This window comes from Peromyscus californicus, unplaced genomic scaffold (genome assembly GCF_007827085.1).
Source record: "Peromyscus californicus insignis strain IS unplaced genomic scaffold, ASM782708v3 Scaffold_11__1_contigs__length_118956290, whole genome shotgun sequence".
Classification (NCBI taxonomy): Eukaryota; Metazoa; Chordata; class Mammalia; order Rodentia; family Cricetidae; genus Peromyscus; species Peromyscus californicus.
Genome location: NW_026294402.1, coordinates 6,393,256 through 6,419,700, shown reverse-complemented (window position 1 = coordinate 6,419,700; position 26,445 = coordinate 6,393,256). Strand labels below are relative to the sequence as shown.

The 26,445-nt window shown below is 40.8% G+C and overlaps 1 protein-coding gene across 7 annotated transcripts in view; it reads left to right on the top strand.

Annotated features, from left to right (window-relative positions):
• The window catches only part of Cntn5 (contactin 5), a 1,171,099-nt gene that overhangs the window by 1,120,743 nt on the left and 23,911 nt on the right, over positions 1-26,445 (top strand). For all 7 annotated transcript variants that reach the window (XM_052752006.1, XM_052752033.1, XM_052752025.1 and 4 more), the window contains 2 exons: positions 1,509-1,743; positions 13,556-13,665. In XM_052752006.1, coding sequence (XP_052607966.1) covers positions 1,509-1,743; positions 13,556-13,665 — 345 coding nt within the window. The remainder of the gene's footprint in view (positions 1-1,508; positions 1,744-13,555; positions 13,666-26,445) is intronic.

Below are 26,445 nucleotides of genomic sequence, written 5' to 3'. Positions count from 1 at the left end.
CTCAGATGAATGTGGCCTAGGTAAATCCTCTTCATCCTCACCCCAGGTCCCAGATGACCTTTGCTAAGTCCTTGATGTGCTGGCTATCACACAGACTCTCTCAGAATGAAGACTGACTCTTCAAGCACGTCCCGTGTACATCACTACAGGCACTTAGATTACTAGTGCAGTGGTAGTTCTTTCTGAAGCAAGTAGCCACTGGGACTTCACTGGAAATCGAATCTATGAGAGAGGAAGGCCACCACCACACTGAGTACTTGGTCCCTGGTTTAGCTCAACTCATAACACAGTCTTACTGTGAGTGAAGTTTCCTAATTCTATAGCCTGAAACTAAGTTAATGCTCTGTCAACTTCTCTGACAATCAGAACTGGGACCAGAATTCCCGAGTTTGTGTTACATTACAGAACTCATCATACAATCTCCAAATCCTTTTGCTAATAAAAACAATGAGGATGGAATAAGTGTGAAAGATTCACTTTTCCATGAAGCTAATTTTCTTCTTGCTATTATATAACTAATTACAAAATGTAGCTATGCAGCTAATGAACTCCATCCTAACCATGAAAAATTGGTCATGTTTGTGGGAGAAATGAAACAGTCTTAGAAAGCAGTGAAAATATGTGGACAAGCAAGAAGCTTCCATCAACACATTGTCTGTTGTATTTTTCTATCCATTCCTCTCATAAATAAAACTTTATGCCTTGTGTTAATATTTCTGTAGAGGTATTTATTTCCCCACATCTGACTCCCATTGACCCTCCTATGACCTTGACTTAATTATAGACTTCGTCTCTTCCTCCACTCAGTACACAGTTTTTCTTTAAATCAGATTTCAAGCTTTAAAAATTAACACATAACTACTGGATATCTACAAGGCATTGTATGCTCTACTAGTAAGTGGCTAGTGGCTTCCCTCCATTGCCTTGTCCATTCAGTTACTTCTGTCTATAACATGAGGTTGAAACGTTTAAAGAAATCTAAATGTAAGCCATGTATTGCATGAGAAGTTTTTAAAAATATGTAATTGTCCAGAGTGGATTTGTTTGGTTTTGCACATTAGGAAAACAGACACAAAAGAAAAGAACACTGGAAATAGGTCATGAATTCATGTCTTTGATTTGATCTACTGAGTCTTCTGCAAAGCATTATCTAGAGATGAGAGACTCACAACCCCACATCATGACAATTTTCCCTAGCATGCTCTATTCTACGATAGAGTCCAAGGATCGTCAGTTCATATACATGACTAACTGGAGAAAATTTGTTTAACTTCAACAGTTTTCAATACTCTGGTTTGTTTCCTTAGATACCAACTGATATGATTCCATTTTTTATTTTGTACCTTTAAAGCCAATGCACACATGCTCTCTTAGCTTCTAGCATATTAAAAAGTTCTGAAACTCTTTGCTGTAGTTCACTGTAACTTTTGCAAAGTTAAGTATTAAGAGGAAGAAGTGTTTCTCAGCAAGTTGTTTTGCTGATTGTTAACTGTACTAACCTTCTTTAGCCGGTGTCAGAAGAGTTTCAAAATGGGGAAGGCTTTGGCTACATCGTGGCGTTCAGACCCAATGGAACACGTGGCTGGAAGGAGAAGATGGTGACGTCTTCTGAGGCTTCAAAGTTCATTTACCGAGATGAAAGTGTCCCCCCGCTCACACCCTTTGAAGTCAAAGTTGGTGTTTATAATAATAAAGGTGATGGACCCTTCAGTCAGATTGTGGTCATCTGTTCAGCTGAGGGAGGTCAGTGTCTTTACCCTGTGTCTTTTACATTTCAATGTTTTGTTTTGGTTTTCTAATGAGACGTTGTGAGAATGTTTTAGAAAATATTGGTATGCCAGTGGTTGAAAATATCACTCATAATCCCATTATAGTTGTTAGATAGTTTATGAAACTTTTCCCAAACTCATCTTTCTTAAAACAGTCTGCATATGTTGAGTTATGTTTTTTGTTCACTAATAATGTATAACCAACATGTTTCCACTAAGTGGATAATTTCAGTAATCTATAAACTGTGTTGTTTTCTCTGGATATTTTAATCTCTCTCTCTCTCTCTCTCTCTCTCTCTCTCTCTCTCTCTCTCTCTCTCTCTCTCTCTCTGTGTGTGTGTGTGTGTGTGTGTGTGTGTGTGTTGAACCTAACTGAAGATTCCATTGATGTAACTAATAAACAATTATGTCTAACCAATGTGTAAACCAATACTGATAAAGAAGTCTCAGACACAGCTTTCTGTTAGAAATTTGTCCCCACACCTTGAAATCCTCGTCACATTCTTGGACAAATGTCACTAAAGAGAAAGAGAAATGGAGGAGCAGAGAAGCTAAGGAGCCTGCCAAAGCTTAGGCATCTTATGAAAGAATGAAATGCACAGCTCTCCATAAAATCCTTGATCTTTCACATGGTCATCACATGCATGAACTCATTTTAGTCTGATGCACCTAGATGGGGTAACATCTAGTAAGTAAGTGTGCTCATTTCACAGAAGAATAAACTGAAAACCAGCAACTCTATAGGTACTGTGGCTAAACCATAAACCCAGCTTCTGCTATCAAGATCCTGAGTCTCCAATAAGCTTAAATACAAAAGCGCAATTTTTCTAAGAGAAAGTGGGATACATCTTAGCTTTCCCCCTTACTTTCTCTATTCAAGTGTGGGATTTCAATGGGCCCAGCAAATAAAAGATAATGATGATGATGATGATGATGATGATGATGATGATAATGCAGAATATATTGCACAAAGGCAGCAGCTGACCTTTTAAACAAGCAAGGTCAATATTAATTGAGTCTTGTACTTCTTTCAAGGCCACATGTGTGGCTTGAATAACTCAAGAGAGTTATTAATATTTTTTGTGCCATGAGCTTCATGGGAAGAAATAAATAAAGTCATTTGAATGTAGACGAATAAAGGCAGTGCTTGATTTATGTAAGATACACTCTCTGATAAAAGCTGCCATGCATCGTTTTAATACAGAGCCAAACTATGAAGCTGGAACAAAAATTTAATCCTAGCAGAACAGCAGCTAGGAAGGTGAATAATCAAGTCATGAACTATAGGAGTCCCACTAAGGTATCCGTGCAGGTAGCATCTCTGGTTGTGTTGGATAGAGCCATGCCAATCATGCCTCCTCGTGTGTGTGTGTGTGTGTGTGTGTGTGTGTGTGTGTGTGTGTGTGTGTGTGACTTACCTAATTTAACACTTTAAAAAAAAAGTGAGAATTTCAAATCCAGTCTTGAGGACCCTCAGAACCAGGTCCAGATGTATATTACTAGACAACAGGCATGTGAAGTAAAGGGTAGGTGGTACAGCTGGGCTTTTCACCACAGTATAGGAATAAAAGCATATGTGTTGGGACAGCAGAAATGGATTCCTTTTTGAAGAATGCAGCCCGCTTTTGCAGAGGGCCCACAATCACAAGTAGCCCAGCTCGAGCTCCAAGGGATCCGATGCCCTCTTCTGGTCTCAGTCACTGAACTCAAGTACATATACACCTACACAGGAGCTTACAAATAATTAAAAAAAAAAATCTTCTTTTTAAGCACATGCTTTGCCCTGTACTATCTCACTGGGAATACATACAGTAAATATGACACGAATGATTTCTCACGCCTAAAAGCTATTTGGTAGTACATATTTTACCAGAAAGTACATATCATTGTTGTTTTAAATTTGCTTCAAACTGACTACCAAGCACTTGGCAGCAGAGCTCACAGTGAGTCACAGAAATTTGGAAACATGCCTTGTATGGTAATGCCAGGGCTGCCTTTAAGAAATCCAGTTTTATAATTCCTTGTCAACCTTAGCTTTGAAATTACCTTATAACAGTCGCCATGGGTTACTTTTGCTTTTTTCTTTTCTCTCTCTCTTTTCACATTTTTGGACTGTGAGCCCTTAAACTTGAAATGGTTTGCCTTTAGATCTTTCTCTTTCAAGTTAGACAGGAAACATGCATATTTCCTTTCAAAGACACTGAGGTTGTTGCTACAAAATATTTCATTGTAACACTTCATTTGTCAATGAAAATACGAAAGATACCAGTCAACAGTATGTACAGTCTCCCTTTGTTCTAACTGAGAGAAAGAGAGAGAGAGAGAGAGAGAGAGAGAGAGAGAGAGAGAGAATTTTATCACTAATTCAGTTTACAAAGTTGGAATTTTTGTGAAGCTTAAGAGTTTGCATCATTAAATCACATCAGTTAGAAAACAGAACAGAGGAAGGAAGGAACCATCTCCCTTCACCTGCACTACAATGCAGTCACCCTTAGTGTGATCATAAGTAGATTCTGAAATCTAACTTTCTCTTACTTGACAGTGCAAGTTTTGAATTAGAACAGTTCCAGAATGCTCATAATGTAGAAATTAAAATTCCACCTCCTTGTTCTATATTCTGAAGTACTCTTTAATTTTTCCAAAGAGACAATAACAACAAGTCAACTTTTGCTATGTAATCAAAAGGGGAAATTTCGTTCTCTTTTAGCCACTTGGCAAATGCCTTTGTTTGAACAGATGTAATGCCACCACTCAAGACTTTAGACCAAGTGAATCATGAATTCAGGGCCAGCCTAGGCTATGCAGTGAGACTATCAAAAGAAAACCCATCCGTAAGTGCTGTGTGCATTCCTCAAACCCTTAATTCTTTTTTGCTTCCCTCTCAAGAAAGCCTACAGAAATGTGGGTGAGAATTACATTGTTGAAAGCAAAATGTTGCCCATATTTGACATATTAAAAGGGATCACTTATATTGATATTATCTAAATCATTTGAGGTTTGAATTGACTCTCACATTTCTGAGATTAGCTGTTTCTCTCAAGTACTATCAGGAATGTTCCAGGTGGTTCTTCTAATAACACCCTTGAGCCTTTGGAAAATTTCAGTATTTATGCAGCAGAAGCAGTAAGGCTCTGATGTGCCAAGTGGCCACTGATGTAATCCTGGAGAAAAACTTGCCTGCTGGGATTTCCACAGGTGCTTCATAGGTAAATCACACTTCCAACCTTTACGCCAAGGAAGAATTTTGTATCCCTAACCCTAGTTTCACTATTGATCTTTAGGATATGATTCACCTTATTTTGGAACCAAACCCATCTTTTTAAAAGAATTACAAAGTTCTGATGTAGTTGATAGTAAAATGCATAGTGAAGTTGGTTGAAGTTGGACATGCCTATAATCCAGCACTGGGGAAGCTGAAGCAGGAGGATTGAAAGTTGCCTGGACTTTTAAGTTAACAGCAGGCTGGAGAGATGGCTCAGCTATTAGAAACATGTACTGTTCTTGCAGAGAGAGGACTAATTTTGTTCCTCAGCACTCACATCAAACCCCTGAGAACCTCATTCACTCCAGCTCCAGATGGTCTAATGCCCTCTGCTGGCCTCCATGGGTACTGCACTTGTGTCCACAAACCCACACTCAGAAATTCCTGTATACTCATTGTCGGGCGGTGGTGGCGCACGCCTTTAATCCCAGCACTCGGGAGGCAGAGCCAGGCGGATCTCTGTGAGTTCGAGGCCAGCCTGGGCTACCAAGTGAGTTCCAGGAAAAGGCACAAAGCTACACAGAGAAACCCTGTCTCGAAAAACCAAAAAAAAAAAAAAAAAAAGGTTTTAAATTAAAAATAATAACAAATTACATCCAAAATCTAAGTAAAAATGTTTTTTAAAGTGATTTCTTCCCAAGATAAAAACATTAAATCAATGGTTCATGCTCAATTTTGTATTTCTAGAAAAACTTCATCGTTCAACTCATACCTGTTTGCTCTCAGCCTCTCATTACTCTAACTTTGGGTCAAAAGAACCAGAGCATTCAGTTACATCCATCAGGAAAGCAGAAAAAGTCCCATAGCCATTAGTCATAGATTGGAAGATTTGTTTATTCGTAATGTTCTACAGCTTTTTCTAGCATTTGGGGCTTTTGTGTCTTTGGGTGAATTGCATGGCTCTTGTTGTTATTAAATTGAAGTTGCTCCTCATCTGAAGAAACTGGTTTGCAGATGTCCCTTGAAAACAGGGCAATCAGCACTCAAATTAAAGCCCAGTGCTCACAAGGTGGCATTCTCTAGATCAGCTCTTGGCTGAAACTGAGCTCAGTGGGATTTATATGAAGTCAGAAATTTATAAATTGGCATATTAGTTATAAAATACAAGGACTAATCGCCTGTCTGTGCTGTGTGATCCATTTGGATTAGTGACTATAAAAGTTCAATGGTGCTGTCTTCATGAATTTTTAACTAATGAAACCATAACCCTTCTCCCACAGTTTATTAGACTCCTCTTTGATTAATGCTGCTGCTGCCCCTCCTGGGAAGTCAGATGTACAATCAATATTACAAGCACATCCCCCCAAATCACTAGGAGGACTCCAGCTGCTGGGTCACTTAACACAGATGTATCATCTAAATTCATGAGCACAGTAATTCTGTTCTAAATTTTAATCTAACTGATACTGAAATCTATCAATCAATGTGTCCACTATGTATCCCCAGATTGGAGTGGAGGAGCTATCCACAGCCTACATCACACCCTAAGCAAGAGGAGAGTTTTTCAGATCTCTACCTAACAGACAGAGCCTAGCATATTTGCCAAAATAAGATCTGAAGTTTAATAAACTTACCTAAGTGCAAAGTCAAGAGTAGGAGTTGAGTTTTGTTTGATTGTTATTTTAATCCTGTGATGTACAAGGTCAGGAGGGTTTGAACATGCTCAGACATGGCATGGGCTATGAGGAGCCCCGTGCAACTTGGTCCAAAGTTACCCAGAATCCCATGCAACAGGAATGAAGACCATTGCTGATAAGACTGTGACAGAGTTTAGTAGGTAGTCCCTGGGTTTCTGTAGATTCTGACAACACCTAGAAGTGGAAGACTCGAGTAAGGAGCCCAATACTAAACCTTGAAAAAGGTTAGTAGTTAAGAGGCAATGGAAGAGCCAAGGGAGGGGTGAAGACAATGGCTTAATAGAGAAGATGTCTACCACCCATGCGTGAGGTTCTGATTCTGAGCACCCACATAGAAGGCCAGATGTGGTAACATGTACCTGCATCTGCAGCCCTGGGGAAGTAGAGACAGGAAGATCCCTGGGGCTAGCTGGCCAGCTAGTCTAGCCAATTGGAGAGCTTCAGGTTCAGTAAGAAACCCTGTCACAAACTGACAAGGACGGACGATAACACGGCTCTGGAGGTAAAAGCACTTCCAGAGTAAGCCTGGTGCCCCGAGGCTGATATGCAGCCTGAAGGTGGAAGGAGAGAACCACTTCCCAGAAGTCGCCCTCTGATATCCATGTGAAAACACACTCACACACATCATGTACATACACAGTGATGGCAACAATTAAAAACGAGGTGGAGAGCGACAGAGGACAAGTTCACTGTCAGCTTGTGGCTCCATACCCATGCACGTGACACACACATACGTGAAATCACATATGCCACAAGCACATACACACAGAAAACAGAGCTACAGTACTTTTAAAAGCAACGGTACACATCATGTGTGCAGAGTCAAGTGGACTGACCACAGCAGGAGAGTAGAGTCCCTGCCTGAACTCCAAGCCTCCCTTCACCACTTAGCGGCTGTGCGATGGCTTCCGTAGTCCCTCTACCCCTCTTTGAAAAGTAATTGCATAATATATAATGGTTTTGTTGGGCTATTTAATACATGTCTGGAATTAACAAGTCTTGGAACATAGTAAATCCTTTTCTAAAAGAGTCAGTTATGACTACTTTGAATTCTTTATCTATTGTGTTTATGTTCGAGCGCATATGGGTATGATTAATTATATTCTCCCATCCCTCTCTCAGTCTTCAGAGGCAATTGAACAGTAAAAGAATGAGGTAAATTGGATTCCTTTACATTCCTTTCTCTACCCCAAAAATTGACTCTTTAGAAATTTAGAGTGATGGGAAGGGAAGAAGGTTCAGAGGTTCAAGTGCTTGTGGCCAGAAAGGAGGACCAGAGTTCAAACCTCCAGAATCCACATAAATGCTGAGTGGGCCAGGAGCCCTTCCTGCTTGCCTGCAGTTCAAGGCTTTGAAGGGGGAGGCAGAGCATCTCTGGAGCAAGACAGCAAGACGGCTGTCAGGGCAAGCTCTGGGCTTTATTGAGAGACTCTGCCTGAAAGAGTAAGTTTAAAAACTGACAGAGGCAAATTCCTGTTACCAACATCAGTCCTCCACACATAAAGATGTGCACCCACATACATATTTGTGAGACAAAGAAAAGAAACTGAGAGCTGATACTTTGTTGCCAAGTTTAAAACAGTAAAGCATGTTTAAGACTGTCCCCCTGATGAGCAGATTGGGAGAGGGGCATTTTTAGAAGCACAGTTGGAATGAAGCAGCCTTTCCCCAGGGAAATCTAGAAAATTTTAATTTTGTAGGATATATTAGATTGACACATTGGCTTAAACTGATTTGCGTGAACCCTCAAAGCCCACTGGCCATGTGCTCCTGACTTCTGATCCAAGGAACTTTCTTAAAGTCTGTCCATGATGTCTCTCCCTCATGTGGACTTCCAGACAGGACAGGAGATCCCAGCCAAAGATTCTGTCATCCGGCCAGTTATTTTTGTCTGCAGACGTACACTTCATCAATTCAACTATAAACAGTACATAGTGTCCCAGCCCCTGGCAGTGGGATCAGGATCTGTCCCTGGTGCATGAGCTGGCTTTCTGGAGCCCATTACCTATGTTTGAATGCCTTGCTCAGCCTTGATACAGGGGCAGGGGCTTAGTCCTGCCTCAACTGAATGTACCAGGCTTTGCTGACTCCTCATGGGAGGCCTTACCTTTTCGGAGGAGGTGATGGGAAGGTGAATTGGAGGGGAGAGGCTGAGGGTAGCAGAAGGAGGGATGAGAGGGGGATCTGTGGGTGATATGTAAAATGAATACTTTTTTAATAAATAAAAATATATAATTTAAAAAAGTACATAGCAGAGTGTTGGACTAAGCGGGCCGAGACCATGCTTTTTCCCATGCTGACATTCCAGCTCAGCATGGGCGGACTTTCAATGCTGCTTTGATCTTGAAGGTGGACTGTCTTAAGGCGGTTTGTCCACACTCGTTCAGGTGATGCAGCTGTGACTCACCCCCAGGGAATCAGCGGCGACACATCAGCATCATTCTGACCTGATTTAAAATCCTTCAAGCCTTTCGGTGGGAATTCAAGTGCTTGTTTGGGAAGGAGTTCCTAACCATCTCTCGTGTTCTTTTAGAATGCTCTTTTTTTTTTTTTTAATTTAAATTTCAGTTTGAGACATATTTACATGTGCCTGGTGCTCCTGAAAGCTAACAGGGAAATAAGTTCTCTCTGGAGATAAAGAGGGATAGAAAAGCTGCCACCTAGCCATGTGTTTTTGTGCTTCTGAAGTTATTTATCCCCCTGCAATCATCTCTGACAAAGATGTAATTGCCTCAGTAATATAGAACGCGCCTGGAAAGCATTTGGCAGGTGAATCTCTGTGATGCATTCATTCTAGAGGGAAGCGGCAGTAACAGAACAAAAATGGTGTGGCTCCCTTTGAAATGAATCTCACCCAAACCTGAGCAATCCAGGCATGCGTGCCGCAAAACACATGCCAGCATCCCCTTTAACTACAGAATCGAGATTTAAACTCCTGTTAAACAATTTAAAAAGTCACTACATGTCTGCTATCATAATTCTAGAATGAAGTAGGAGCTCTTCTCTTTCAAGACAAAAACTGAATAGATTAAAGAGACTGTAAAGTAGTGTGAGGGACAGTGCTGGGGGAAGGAATAAGAAATGTTAGTGGATCTCAGAATGAGCAGTAGTGGATCTCAGAATGAGCAGTTAGTGGATCTCAGAATGAGCAGTAGTGGATCTCAGAATGAGCAGTTAGTGGATCTCAGAATGAGCAGTAGTGGATCTCAGAATGAGCAGTTAGTGGATCTCAGAATGAGCAGTAGTGGATCTCAGAATGAGCAGTAGTGGATCTCAGAACGAGCAGTTAGTGGATCTCAGAATGAGCAGCTAGTGGATCTCAGAATGAGCAGTTAGTGGATCTCAGAATGAGCAGATACAATTGATACAATACGACAATCAGTGACAACCTGGGCATTAAAATCAAATGAAGTTTGGCTCAATTATTGCATGTAGGGTGTTTTTTAAGATTTATTTTTGATTATGGGTGTGTTTGCATTTTTAATTCTTGTCTGTGTGTCTCTGTGTGTGTCTGTAACTATGTGTATGTGTGAGTCTGTCTGTGTGTCTGAGTGTCTGAGTGTGTGTGTGTGTGTGTGTGTGTGTGTGTGTGTGTGTGTGTGTGTTTGTCTGTGTGTGTGTATCTGTGTCTGGGTATGAGTTTGTGCATATGAGAGCAGTACTCAAGGAATCCAGAAAAGGCTCTCGAATTTCCTGGGGCTAGAGTGATAGGGAACTGTGAGTCGCCTGGCGTGGGTGCTGAGAACGAAACACAAGTCCCCTGTCAAAGGACTCTCTCTCCAGTTCCAGCATGTGCACTTTAATGTGAGACTCATCAAAAGAAAACCATTGCTTAGTACAAATATAAATGTTTCGAAAAGTCTTTTGTACACTTATTTTACAGCAATGAATAGATGTTTTGGGGGTGGTTTTATTTGTTTATTTATTTATTCATTATTTTGAGATGGATCTCCAATATCACAAGCTAGCCAGGAAACACTGTGTGTCCAGCCTTGAACTCTGATCCTCCAGTCTCTACCTCTGCATTGCTGGATTACACCCTTATAGTGCCACCCTAAACACTGGACTGGTATCTTTAAATCAGTAATATTCAAAAGCATTAGATGTGTAACTGTTTTCTCATAGCTAAGAAAAGATTTCAGAAAAATGTCTTTCTTGTTGCAGGTCCCTCATAATGCCTTTTGAAGGTGTTCTTTACAATTGTATCTTTGTTGTATGGTTTCCTGAATCCAGGGGAGGGGGAGAATTAATTTGAAGTTAGTACAAAAGTCTTTACAATTTTTATAGCATAGGATTTTAAAATATATAATCTGTACAGAGCTGTTCGACCTAATCTGTGACCTTTATTCTACCATTTCAGTTAACACGTGTTTGTGACAGTATTTATGATTCAGCCATGTCAAAGCTAGAAATATTTCCTTGCTCATATATCATGTGATGTCAAAGAAAATGCACTTCTTGATGGATGTCAGTCAGACATTGTGTATTAGAAAAAAATAGTGTGAAAGGTCACTGAGCATAGAAACAAATGGAGAGGTGCCTGTGAGCAGCAGCGCTGAGACCTTCAGGGACTGTTCTACTGTCTGCACCTGTCATAAAAGTCAATGAGTACCTTTTAAATATCAGAGTACATAACACATTTCTCCCATGATCACAGAAATGGAGTTTTGTGGCAAAAACATTTAATGAAATTTAGACTCCCTCTTTGATTACACAAGGTAAATATAGTATTACCATATGTTTGTTAAATGTGTTTCTATGTTGGAATTAAATATTTAACAAACAACACCAAAAAAACCCTATCGGTATTTAGCCACTCTTTGACAAATTATTTTGCAACCTTTGAATCCTAAATTCTTTCATCTGTACTACAGGAGTAAGAAAAGCATCATAAAAGCTAGGAATAGTGATAAACACCTGTGATTCCTACACTCCAAGGGTGAGACAGGAGAGTCACAAGTTCAAAGCCAGCCTGTTCTACATAGTGAACACAAGACCAGCCAAGGTTTTACAGCAAGAGCCTGGCTGAAAATACAAAATTAACAAACAAAAAAGTATATCATATTGTAGCAGAAATCTCAGATGGTCTTATTAATAAAATCAAACCTGAGGCCAGTTATTGGGGTGAACACTGGAAGATCAGAGAGACAGAACAAGCCACAGCTAACCTCACCTGGCCAACTTCTCAGCTGATCTTGTTTCCTCAGACTGGAAGCCTCTGTGTCCTCATATCTGAATGACTCTCAGCTGAACTGTGCTGCTAGAAGCCCGAAAGCTTAACCAGCCAAAATGCTTCTAGTTTCTGGTCCTCATATCTTATATACCTTTCTGCTTTCTACCATTACTCCCTGGGATTAAAGACTCGCTTTCTGGGATTAAAGGCGTAGGTCACCATGCTTGGCTGTATCCTTGAACACATGGATTTCTGCCTCTGGAATGCTAGGATTAAAGGCGTGTGCTACCATTGCCTATCCTTTATGTTTAATATTGTGGCTGTTCTGTCTCTGACCCCAGATAAGTTTATTAGCATGCACAATATTTCGGGGAACACAATACCACATCATATACTTTAGGATTTAGTCTTAATGGGAATAATGCATCTAGCATTTTTAGTACTGTAGTTAACAGTGTTCATTCACAAAAATATCCATCCCTCTGTGGTTGGAACTAGGTTGCTTCCATAACTTAGCCCCAGAAGCAGATAGATAGATAGATAGATAGATAGATAGATAGATAGATAGATAGATAGATAATAAACAAACAAACAAACCCACCAATCCCAGCTGACAGTCTTTGTTGCTAGACTGGATGGACTGCCAGACACCTTAAGTTGGACCATTCACTTTTCCGAGAAATGCCCTCCCTGACTCAAGGATGGAGGCCTTCTCTCCTCATCGTTCTAGATTGTCACTGGTTATTGGTAAGATTCTAATGCAAATTGATCCAACCCAGAGACACAAATAGATCACCTTCTTGTCTAGTGTTTTTTCACAATTTCATTGTAGCATGTCACAAGAATATATTATAGAAATTCAGCTGTATATTAAAACCATACCTAGAAAACTCAAGGCACTTTTTCTAGAGGAAGACATTTATCAAGGAATATTTGGTGTTATTCAGCTTTTAATATATAGCAGCTGTCTTCTGCTATGAAATTCTTGTGTGCCCATATACTACTAGCCCATATGGCAAACAATTTAGCTTCTCAGACCTCCTGCTGATCCAGGTAATACCCCTAAATGCCTAGGAGACAGGCAGGCTATATAGATGCATAGCTTTGTTTCTTGTGCAAATGAAGCTCAGACCATTCCCCTGCCTTCAGGCCTAGTAGCATTGCAGAGCTATTGTCTCAGGACAATAGAGCTTTTTGCATAACCAGGTACAGTAAAGACTGGAGTGGAACTCCTGACCCAGGCAGAGCTATGTGGCCAGGGAGAAGAGAAGAAGGCAGAGTTTCTTAGAGCCAGGGGTAAGGAGCAAGGAAGGAAAGATGGAAGATGAAGGAACAGAGCATGAGGTCGAAAGCACAGGAGCTTACTTAGGACTATGACAGGCAGGCCCAGTAGGTACAGAGAAGAGCTAAATGTGAGGATGGAGCTGAAGCTGTATAGATAGAATTTTGTGTTAGAGAAATAAAGTAAACATATGAAAGAGCATGGTGTACATAGGTTCTTTTCCCTCAGATAACCCCACGCTGGACGTGGCATCTTCCCCAGGACCCTGGGAGGGATTTTTTTAGGGCAGGACCTTGGGAAAATTCTGTTACTTGACAACATATCATTCAAAAGTAAGTCAGGAAGACAGGAACAGCTAAGAGACCCTGTAACAGTGCTAGACAGAGATAACACAGGGACTGTGGCTCATCACTTCCTCCTTTTTTCCTACAGAACCCAGTGCTGCCCCCACTGATGTCAAGGCTACGAGTGTATCTGTCTCAGAGATTCTCGTTACGTGGAAACATATTAAGGAGAGTCTCGGAAGGCCACAGGGGTTTGAGGTATGAACAGAATGACTGAAAACAAGCCTTTTATTTTGCTGGCACTGTGTCCTACTAAAGAGATGGTTTGATGACACTTTACCAGTACCATATTCCTTTGAAACTTTGCTCTGTGATTAAAGAAAGAAACACTGTTCTCCTGACAATTATTTTACTTCTCATTAGCTGGCTTATTTTTTTGTGATCTCCACACCACTGTGCAAAAATGAAAGAGGGAATGAAATGGAGTTTTGGACAAACCTAGAAACTATCAGTAGGTATTTACTTTTACTGTTTTAAGAAAGAAATAACAGCCTTATAATTATGAATATGCCATATTAACTCAGTGATATCAATTAAGCTTTAGCCTGCACAGGGATTGAAGGATTGTGGGATACCTGTGAGCTTGAGTATTCCAGCTTAAGTATAGGGAGAGCCCAAAAAGCATTTTCAATGGAGTGGCCATATCAAGGTCTGTTTTGTATTAAAAGCCTCTTGGTCTAGAGTGGAGAGAACAGACTGGAGGAGAGCTTCAGAAGGAAAGAGTAGCAGTTGGTCCAGTCAGGTATCAATGAGGGTGCCATTTTCTAGAACTGATGGGAAGTGGACTGTTACTTTAAATGGAAGCACACAGAATTTAATGGTGAACTGGATGTTGGATATGGAAAAGAAAATATGGATAATCCCAGGGTTTTATGAACCAGCACACTGGATGACTAACACACAGAAGTCGAAGATTCTGCTTTGGATGTTAAGCTTTATAAGTCTTCTTTATTTCTGCTGCTGTTTGTTGCTCTTGTTGTTATACTGTGTTATTGTTGTTTGAGATAAGAGCTCATGTATCCCCAAACTGGCTTCCACTCACTAAGTAGCTGGGGATGACACTGAACTTCTCCATCTCTGAAGTGCAGGAGTGAAAGGCGTGCATCACCACACCTTGCTTGTGTGTTATTAGGAATCAAACCAGGGCTTTGAAAATGCTAGGAAATCAGTCTAGAAACTGAGCTACATTCCCTTGCCTTCTTTATTTCTAGAAGATTAAGGGTTAAGCAATCTATAACTATGAAGAATGACCAATATTAAATGATGCTTTAAACTTGTATTGGCTGTGGTCACTGATAAAGAGGTTACATAGGAACTGAGCTCTATGGTGTGGTATGGCCTAGAGCTCAATGAAAGAAGAGGATCTGACCAAATATACTAAGAGGGATACACTGAAGAAATTCAGGAGCCTAAAAGTTCAAAAGGACAAGAATGTTCCATTGACCCTAATGCTGCTGAAAAATTTAAAAGGCAAAGTCCAAACCAAGCCCAGTGGTACACACCATTAAGTCCAACCTACTCAAGACGCCAGCACTGAGCAACACAGGAGGCCTCCTAAAATTTAAAAAAAAAATTACAAAAGATGAGAGATCAGATCTCCAGATGGATATGGAAGAGATGAACAGACTTTCTGAGAGACCTTGGCATCTTGCTGGTCAAGTCTGGCCTGAAAGTGAGGATCATGTGTGACACAGACATGTCAGAGCACCATGTCTTTGCTTAACCTGTCTCCTTCAGAGCAGCAAATTTTCACAGCTATGAAACAGAATGTCCTCAGTGGTTACAAGCTGGCCAAGACGAGACAGATTCTGGTGGGGTCAACACTGCGGCTGTATTTTTAAACTAAAGTGACATAAATTCTGAAAATTTAAACCAGAGAGACTCCATGAGCACAGTAACATTTATTCTGCTTTACATTATAAAATAAAGTTTAAAAATAAGGAATTATGGACTGGGAAGATGACACCATGGTTAAAACATTTACAACAAAACTGGGAGGACCAGATTTTGAATCCCTATAATCTATGTTAATGTCAAGTAGCTGTGGTGACCAGCCCAGAAAGCAGAGACAGGGAACCCCCAGGGCAAACTGACTAGCAAGATGAATCTGCAAGCTCTGATTTCAATGAAACATGCTTCCTTACTGAATAAGGTGAAAGAGCAACCAAGGATGAGTCTTGGCATCCACCTCAGGTCTCCATGTATACATACACACATGCATGTGTACCAAACATTTATACACACAGGCAAACCACATGTCTTAGTTAGGATTACTATTGCCGTGCTGAAACACCATGACCAAAGCAAATTGGGGAGGAAAGGGTTTATGTGGCTTATATTTGCATATCACTTCATTATAAAAGGAAGTCAGAACAGGTCAGGAACCTGGAGGCAGGAGCTGATGCAGAGGCCGTGGTGCTGCTACGGCTTGCTTCCCAGGACTTGCTAAGGCTTCCTTCTTATAGAACCCAGCACCACTAGCACAGGAATGGTACACAATGGACTGGGCTCTCCCTGAGTATCACCTTCTAAGAAAATGCCCTCCAGGCTTGCATATAGCCTGATTTTGTGGAGACATTTTCTCAGTTGAGGTTCCCTCCTCTCTGATGACTCCAGCTTGGGTCTAGTTGACATTGAACTAACCAGTGCACCATATATGCATAAAAGTGGGAAAAAAAAACAGAGTTTTTGTTATAAGGCAAATGTCAACATCTTGCTAACTAGAAAAAAGTACATACTTTATTTAAACGAAAAATGAAGGCAATGTAAAATTCAATGGCCAAGTATGACATTACCTGTTATTTTAAGTGAAATATATTCAGCCATGACTTTGATTTCTTCTATCTCATTGCTGGATAGTCAACTTAAGATTAAATGTGATATAGCAAGGGTATTAACACCCCACCCTCTTTTTTCTGCATTCTTCCTGCCGTAAAACTAGATGCACCTCTGCCCCCATGACTATTCTCCTCTTATCCCCACGTATCTCTCCTGCTAAAAATGTCAGCAAAAGCAATCAATATTTATGACTAAATCTTTTACACATTCCATCTTCTCTGGACCTCCTCTCCTCTGACTGCCGTGTTCCAGCTTTGTTCTCCAATGCTAGACTTCGGATCATGCTAACAAAGCAGACATTTGAAACAGGAGCCTAGTTACCATAATCAGGAGATTGCTTTAGTTTTTATATACCTTTAGCTGTCTTATCTGATGGCTTACTTTTCTAGTCACAGTTCAAATTTCACTGCATTGTATAAACTTCCAAATTACTAGAATTGTTTGGGAAATGCAAATGACAGTGTATTTGGTGGCTCCTCCCATTTTTCTTGAATTAGAGTGTGTAATTAAGACAGATTAGGCCTGTGAATAGTATACTATAATGGAAAAGACCAATTTAAAGATTGTGTAAACAAATCAACAAGTAAATGACATAAGGCTGGGTTGATGTCCAGCACAGAGGAGAGAAAGCGAACACAAAATCCACCTCTAATGAAGAAGTTGTTTGCAACTGATACTTTCTGGGAGAGGGAAAAATCAGTTTCCTCCATATTCCAGGGCAGGCCCCATGCCAACAAAAAAAAATGGACTCCTGGTTTTTATTGCACACTTTTTGTTTAAGGTTGGTATTTTTTGTCTTATTGGGTCTGTTTGTTTGTTCGTGTGTTTGTTTGTTTTGATTTTCTTTCTGTGTGTGTTGTAGAGGTTAAGAAAGAGAGAGAGAACATTAAGTTGAGTGGATAGGTATGTGGGGGAGAAACTGGAAGGAACTGGGGAAGGATAAAGAATATGATCAAAATACACTGTATGAAAAATTTTGTTTTAAGTTTTTAAAAAAGAGTTAAAGGTAGAGCTAACTTAGCTCCCTTAAAGAACAGAAAGAAGCAGAGGATGTCGGCGGCAGTGGCATGCCTGGAATTAAAAGTCAACGGCCGGGTAGAAACCAGGTCGTGTAGAACCATACAGATGACAGAGTCGAGCTTCATCTCTAGGTACAGCAGAAGTCAGCAGAGTGATTTACAGAGGGTCTACGTGGTCAGTCTTCCTGGCAGCTTGGCTAGATTTGGAATCACCATGAAAACACAACTCTGGGTGTGTCTGTGAAGGATTTTCCAAAGAGAATGCACCAGGAATGGGTCTGGGGTTCCATACTGAATGGAAAGATGAAAGTGAATAAAACGCCAGCCCTCGTCTCTCTCTGCATCCTGACTGCAGATGCAGCGTATGCAGCTGCCTCCCTTCCTGCCATGACGCTTGTCCCTCAGGAACGGACAGTAGTCTCCAGGTGTGAGCCGCCCCAAAAAAAACCTTCCTTCCACACTGCTGCTTCGCTGGGTGTTTCACTGCAGTGATGTGAAAAGTCAGAAAGACTGGGAGAGATGATCTTTAAAATGGCTGGCAGCTTTTCCGTGAAGAGTGGAAAGGGAAGGAGAGAAAGGCCAGGGAGAACAGGGGATTACTGTCCTCCTAAAGCAGGTCCTGGGGGGCTTAGCCAGAGGCGGCCTGGGCGATGTGAGCGCCAAGTGGAGGATTTTAGAGGCGGGCTGGCTGAATTTGCGACAGGAGAGAAATGACTGTTTCTACATTGCTGGATTAGTAAACTGTGCCATTTTCCAAAAAACAAGGGAAAGAAAACAAAGAACAGATTTACAGGTGAGAAACTAAGAGTTCTATTTTGTCCAAATTAATCTTGGGGTTTCTGTTAGAAATACAAGATGTCACTGGCTTAGGCTGTAGGATAGGGAGTTTAGAATCTAATGGAGAGATCAGGGCGGAAGGCATAGAAGTGTCATTGAAAGCCATGTAATTAAGTACAAACATCTGAAGGGACAATTTCAAGGCTAGACCAGAGAGGAAGGCAGAGGAGGACTTTGCAGGCAGACCTTGTAAAGTTTCACCAAAGACACAGAACCAGCAAGGAGGCTGGCAAGGGAGATTGGTTTGACAGAGAAAACACACACACACACACACACACACACAAAACAAGACTGGACTATATAATACTGACGGGAGAAGGAAGTGATTGCTTTTGCTTAGGGCAGTTTGAGGTCAGGCCAGATGAGGCAGAAAAACACAACGGGTTGGGAGGTTAAGAAGCTGTCTGTAAAAACAGAAATTAATATCTCTTCTGTTGGCAATTCAGTTATTTCTGATATAGACATTCAATAACCTCATAATGCTACTGCTCTCTAAATAATGATTAGTGGCAGTAATTGGGAAGAGGGGACCTCTCTTCAGACCTCTACGACACCATCACCTTCCACACTGTGCGACTATCTGAGCTCCTGTTATAACATCACAGTGTTTTGATGTTCCTGAGAGCTAAAACTATCCAATCTTTATATCCGTAATTATTGTGAGCAAGACTCAACATCTGAATGTATTTTTGCAATGAAGATTCCAACATTAGCCTAATTAACCCAGGAAACTCTTTTAGCCATACTTGCCAACAGCTCAAAGACCATACTTTGGCATTAGAAAGTCTCCATGATGTGTTTGGTGGCTGGGGAGTAACAAATAAGTAATAATTTCTAAAGTCACATGAACAGATTCACACCCTCTAACGTTCCCATCAAATACATAATCTCCTACCGAGTCCAGCATGGACAGCCGGATCGCTGGAATACACAATGTGATTTTAATAAGCAACAATGCCCCAATCGATAAACAAACTTGATTTACTGGAGACTCACCTGATTCTGGAGGCTTTGTAGTTGCTCTTTCATAAGTAATTGAGGAAGGCTACCCTTAGCAAAGATCATGAAGAAATAAGACTGATATGAGACCAAAAAGGTCTGATAACCTTTGCTATCTCCTCAGCCAGGGCACCATCACTGGCCTCTGGCACACTAACTCTCTGACCCAGACTGGTTGCCACCTAACTCAAGTTGTCAGTTAAATTTTGACCTCACACACTCCTGGTCTCACATTCTGGGTGTTTCATCTGGACCTCATTCATTATTTGGTTACTGATCCAGAGACTGGTCATGGAGCTCCCTGCCATGTTCAGGTGCAGTGTTGATGCTGAACCAGAAAATAGACTGGACAAAGGTAGTAACCCTTGTAAAGCTCACATTCTACCCATAGCCAGTGGTACTTGCTGTCCACCAACCTAGCACTCAAAAGAGTAAGGTGGAAGATTCTAAGTTCAAGGTCACCCTGTACTACATAGTGAGACTCTCAAAAAAACAGAATACAAAACAATACAAAGAGATAAATCAAGTTCCAATCTGGCAAGTAAGTTGCTTGAGTTTGTTTTGGTTTTGTTTCAGTCATAAAGTAGGGTCTTGGTCCTAATGCTAGACAACTTCTTTTGCTAGTGACCTGGTTTTGCCATTTTCCCCTGTGTGGCCGTGCAGGGCAGCAATAAGGGCATCAGTTCACATGTGGTTTTGTACTATGAGAAATCTGCCATTGTGCCTTAATGGGTTTAAGAAATAATACAGCAAATATTTTGACTTAAGGCTAGCTTTCATTTGCAATTAACCCAACTCCTTCAAATATATTGACTACTTGAGCACAATCAAAGTCTCTGTTTTTTTGTTATTAAGTTATCACTCTTGAGGGGAGTCTGGTCTACATAATGAGTACAGGTTAGCTACAGACAGAGCTACATACTGAAACCTTATTTAAGACAAAGAAATAGGAGGAGGAGGAAAGGAAGGAGGGAGGAAGAAAGGAGGGAAGGAAGGGAGGGAGGGAAGGAGAGAAGGAGGGAAGGAAAGAAGGAAGAGAGGACAAAGTCAAGCAATTTGAGGTCACTGTAGCAGTATCATCCCTTTCTATGTCTTTGTGATCCATTAATAAATGTTTCTAATAGTCATGCATAGGCTAGAGAAGAAATCCACTGACTTTCAATGAGCTTCTAAGATTGCCCTCTGCACCTCACAATCAAGAAAAATCACACCCTCTGAAATCCAAGTGCACGCACCTATCTGTCCAGTTGTGGGAGTTTGAATATAATCGGCCCCCATAAGCTCATGAGGAGTGGCATTATTAGGAGGTGTGGTTTTGGTGGAGTAGGTATGGCCTTGTTACAGGAAGTGTGTCACTGTGAGGGTGGGCTTTAAGGTCTCACATGTTCTCAAGCCATGCTCAGTGTCTCAGATCACTTCCTGTTGTCTGCCAGTCAAGGTATAGGACTCGACTCTCCAGCATCATGTTTGCCTGCATACTTTCATGTCACACCATGATGATAAGGACCAGACCTCTAAAAATGTAAGCTAACCCACTTAAATGCTTTTCCTTTATAAGAGTTGCTGTGGTCATGGTGTCTCTTCACAGCAATAGAAACCCTAACTAAGACACCAGTATTATAGAAAGCTTCAATAATTGGGTAGATGGTTTCATAGAATATCTCATTTGAAAATTTTTGTTCTTTACAAGTTACTTGAAATTTTATGGCTATGAAGACTAAATGTAGAAAGCAAGGTCATAAGAATATGTTGAGATTTTTAACCTGTGAGATGTAGTTTGATTGAAAGTTGGAAATAGGCTGTATCTATTGAACAACTCCAATTCATGAATAACCATGGCCCTCTCAACTGGAATACCATCTCTGTCTCTGGCCCATGCAAGTAGATCATTAGGTTCTGTCTTGAATTTATGAGCTCACCAGCACTGGAGTGTCCAGTGAATGGTAATCCCCGAATCCTCAAGAAGTATCCCCCAAGCTTGTGAGAGCATATAGAACTTTTATGAGCCTGCAAATTCAAAGCAGATGTCATCCTGGCAGGAAAACAGAGTAAGCCATGAGGCCAAGCTGCATCATTTTTCTCTAGTTTTCCTAGATCAGGAAGAAGGTTGGCAGGAATGGTGGAAATGCAATCTGAGCTTCTTCCTCCTTTCATACTTTCTCTCAAAGCAGGTAGTGGGCCAGGTCCTAGCAATCTGCACCACAAAGAGCCCAGTCTAATACTGGGAAAGTTCATGGGACATTAATATGAACAGAAAACATAGTAACAATATGTCCGTAATTATCCTAGGATTCTATAGCACCCTGACCCTCGAGAAACAGGACAAACCCACGCCAGCACCCTCGACAAGTTTATATTTCTGTTTGTAGGAGCGTATACTTCTGTCCCTAAAATAGCCTCCATTTTCTTAAATAAAAAAGGTTCATTTGCTGGTTGAAATAGGAAGGAGAATTATTTCCAGTAGATATAATTCTTGTAAAAAAAAAAAAAGTTATGCATTTTGCCTAGGGAACAAAGTCTCCCATGATTGCCAAGCTTATGGCATCTATTTTTACTCCTCCCAATTGTAAGAGAATTTTAACTATGGTTTTTTTATAGATGGAGTCATTTTAATAGTAAGCAAGTTCACGGATGCTGAGTGTCTTGGTTTCAGTTCTGAACTTGATGCTTATAGAGAGGAAGGCAGAAGATGAGACAATTCGTCCCATGTAACACTGGTCTCTAAATTGTAGCCCCAGCGACCCTCTTCTTGGGCTTTGTGCAGCACTTATGTGTGTTCACTTTTAAGCTTCCAGAGAATCTGCCACTTAGGAGTTCATTTCAGACTTGTCACTAAAGCCATTTCAGCTTATTGATTGCCTGAAAAGATACCAATTGCGCTGTGCTTTATAAAATAAGTTGTAGTGGAGATTTCTTAAGGGGAGAAGCAACTTGATTGTTGTTTATTTTATGATCTGGACACTAATCATCAGAGCAGAAGATAAAAACAAATGGGCCTTGGTGTTGTCTGACGATAACCCACGGCAGGCAGATTGCACTCGATTTGTCTATCAGGAGAGGGAGTAAAAATGGCATTGCAGATAAAAGCTAACAGGAAGACAAACTGAAACAAAGCGAGTTGCAAACCGCTGAGACAAAGACTGTTTGCATTTCCATATGGTGTGTGGGTGGCCTTTGTTTTGCAGATTCTCTGTGCTTTTTATTACAACTATGTAAAAATAAGAGTGCAAAAAAGCTAGCCTGTGAGAAGATGCTAATTCTCTTTCTTTTCTTAAATTCTGTGTCTTCTAATATAACCCAAATGGTTGTCATGTCATTATTGTTAGGTTTCCTTCTTTGGGTACTTCCATAGATTGTGCAGCAAACAAAACTGTTTGTTTATTTGTTGTTTGTTTTTTCAAAAATCAGTAGACAAAAAAAAAAAAATATTTTAGGTGCTTAACCCAACCCTTCCTGGTTCTATTGAAAGACAATTACAAAGAATTCTTTTAAAAAGCAACCAACAGTGAATCTCAGACTTCTGTGGGTTTTATTTCACCTGTGCTACGTAAAGGGCTACATGGAGGAAATTCTTTACCCAGTGATTCACAAGACTATTCAATTATTTGCCTGGTACACTTGTCCAAAAAGTACCAAAAGGTTTTGCAAATCTCTTCTTCGATTTACCACAATGTGTTTGTTTTTGAGACAGGGTCTTATGTAACCAAGCTAGCCTTGAACTTGCTATGTAGCCAAGAATGACCTCAAACTTCTGATCCGCTTGGCTCCACCGCCTGAGTTAGGGATCAAACTCAGTTGGAACCCCAACTAGGGATTCTAGGCAAGCACCTCATCAACTGAACTACACCCCCGAACTATCACTATTTTATTTTGATGCTAAATAAAAATGTTATCTTTGTTTTAAGTTAAGATTTAACTTTGTATTATGAAAAGACTTTAAATTCTCAAACATGTATGATACAGTTAGTATCTTTCATTCCTATGCCCTAGACATTCACCATAAATAGTTGCCACCTGGGGAATAATCCATTTTATGGATAACACCACTTAATCCTGTTATTTCAAAGCAAATCTCAGCAGTTACATCATTTGTTTCATCATGTAAAAGGGGAGGTGGAGAGATGGCTTCAGTGCTTAAATGCACTTGTGCAATCGTTAGAATTCAGATCCCAGCACTCATGTAACAAGCCAGCCAGGCATCTCTTACATGTCTGTAGTCCCCCTGGTTCAAGGTGGGAAGAAACAAGAAGACTGCTGGAGCTTGGCGGCTTCCAGCCTAGCCAATACAACCTGAGACCAAGACTGAAGAGGAGACCCTGTCTCAAAGGAATGAGTGGAGAGAGACAGCTGAGGATACCCAGCACCCTCTCTGACTCCCATTCATGCACCTGCTCACATATGTGCACATATACACATAGATAAATAAATAAATCTTTTAAAATTATGCAGAAAACCAACCTTGAAATACAAACATGTTTAGAGTGTAGCTTCTGCTTCCTGAGGACCTCAGAGTTGAAGAATGGACTCACGTTTTGTAGGGCACATGTACCATGTTTTCCTTATCCCCTTGTCAGTTAAAGGACATTTAGGTTGTTTCCATTTCCTAGCCATTGTGAATATGGCTGAGCAAGGATCTGGAGAGTAGAATGTAGATTCTTTTGGGTATATGCCAAGGAGTCATATGACTGTCTCATATGGTCAATTTATTTTTAGCTTCTTGAGAATTCTCCACATTGATTTCCAGAGTGGCTGTGCCAGTTTACAATCCCAATAGTGAGTGAGGGTTCCCTTCGCCTTACAACAAATCTTTCCAACATTCCTTGTAGGTTGTTTTGTTTATCTTTGACATTCTAAACTGACTGAGATAAAAATCAAAGTTGTTTTGATTTGCTAGGGGCGATGAACATTTTCTTCTGAGATATTTCTTAGCCATTATTTCTCCTCCTCCTCCTCCTCCTCCTCCTCCTCCTCCTCCTCCTCCTCCTCCAAGAACTGTCTGTTCAGGTCCCAGGCCCATTTTTGAATGGATCATTTGTTTCTTTGACTCTTACTCATCGCCAGTCAGAGGTATGACTAGCAAAGGTTCTCGTCCACTCTGTGGGCTTCCCTTTCCTCATGATTGTTCCTTTACCTGAGCAGAGGACTGTCAATTTTATGAAGTCCAAAAGCAGGAAGCACAAGACACAAACCTGACGTGCCTTTCTCACACCTGAGCTGGCCTCTGCCGTCCTCCTTTCCCCGGGGCCCCTGTGTTCCTCTCTGTGTAAGTGTGCTTTATATGCTAGCCTAAGATGTCAGCAGAGCTTAAGGCACACTTGGGGGTCTTACCATTTTTACATTTCCTTCATTTCCTGTATGTCCCTTCTGTTCCCAGCTGCTTTTTCTACATCAGCCCTCCCTTCATGCTTCCAGCTGGTAAGGCAGCCCAAGTCTTCCTCACCTTAGTCAGTGGGACTAGAGTAATGAGATCCCTCAAACAAAACAGCTACATGCACAGACCAGACCTGTTGCTGTTCCAGCTTCTCAAGGGAAAATTCTATGCGGCTTTGACTACTCTAGCACGTTTGTGAAGATTTTTTAATTCCCTTCTGGATTAGAGTTTGTATGGCCACGCTACTCATTTGGGCATCTCTGTAATATCCCTCAGAGCTACAATGTCACCAACAACCCGCACCTCCCTGCTTTCTCCCTCCCTCCTTCCTCCTGCCCACTTCCATTAAATCAATCTGGAACATCTCGAAAATTCCAGAACTTTGCAAGGAGTTAGCTTTGATTATTCATTTTCTTTATGTTTGTTTTCTAACTCATTAAACCCACACCTGCCATTAATATTCCCTCTTTCTAGTTTATTTGGTATAAAATAATCTTTCTCATAAATCTCAGTATTGCTATTTCTCACTTTTGATCTTTTATTGATAAATACAGGTCAAAGACTGCATTCTGAATGTCATATCATAGGTACTTCATATAGTATTAAGTGCATAATTCTTTCAAATTGAGCATTTTTCTAGCTAAAACGTTACCATTCAGGTCAAAACTTTTCTTCCTTCATTTTATTAAAATATATTAAAAGCCCCTTGGGTGTGTGGGTCATCCCATAAAGCATATTTAAGCACAGCAGTAATGATAATTAAATACTTCCAGAATTTTCTCTACTCATTGTGTTCTTTTAAAAAAAATTAGTCAAGAGTGCCAGAGAGATGGCCCAGTAGGTAAAGGCATCTGCTGTCAGACCTGATGCTGGAGTTTGCTCCCCGGAATCCACGTGGTAGATGGGGAGAACGGACTCCCTCCTGGTGTCCTCTGACTACCCCACACAGGCCACAGCACATAATTGCACACACAGGCACAAACAAAGTAAATACATGTAATAAAAATAAGAGAAAAGGGATGTTCTAAATAACATTCAGTAAAGATGGTCGAGAGTGGAAGAAAACTAACGTCTGTAGTAAAATACACACACAGAGAACGAATCCAACTCTGTGCAGCCAATCTTCTTTCACTGCTTTTCAGATAGTAAAAACAGCGTCTCAGAAAAATAACTACAAACTTGTAGCAAGAATTGTTAGAAGGTCTTATTAATAGAATCAAACCTGAGGCCAGTTATTGGGGTGAATGCTGGAAGATCAGAGAAGCAGAACAAGCCACAGTTTCCTCACCTGGCCAGTTCCTCAGCTGGTCCTGTTTCCTCAGACTGGAAGCCTCTGAGTCCTCATCCCAGTGGCTCTCAGCTGAACTGATGCTCAAAAGCCTAAAAGCTTAACCAGCCAAAAGCTTCTAGCTTCTGGTCTTCATGCCTTATATACCTTTCTGCTTTCTGCCATCACCTCCTGGGATTAAAGGCTCACTTCTTGGGATTAAAGGCGTGTGTCACCATGCCTGGCTGTTTCCAATGTCGCTTTAAACTCACAGAGATCCAGATGGATTTCTGCCTCTGGAATACTAGGATTAAAGGTGTGAGGGCCACCATTTTCTAGCCTCTGTATCTAGTGGCTGTTCTGTCTCTGACCCCAGGTAAGTTTATTAGGGTGCACAAAATTTTGGGGAACAAAATACCACCACTGATTCAGTAATTGACGCTGCTGATATTCCTGTCACATTTCCGCCTTCCTCGCTTCATATCCACTAATCATTGTTCCACCGCCTCATAAATATTCAAACCTTAACTAACCATTGTTTATTTATCTTATTTGACTCATTAAATTGTGTCCTTTATGATAAAATTACCTGTGGGTACAGAGCAACTAATACACATGTAATGTAATCACACTGCTGGCCAGCCCAT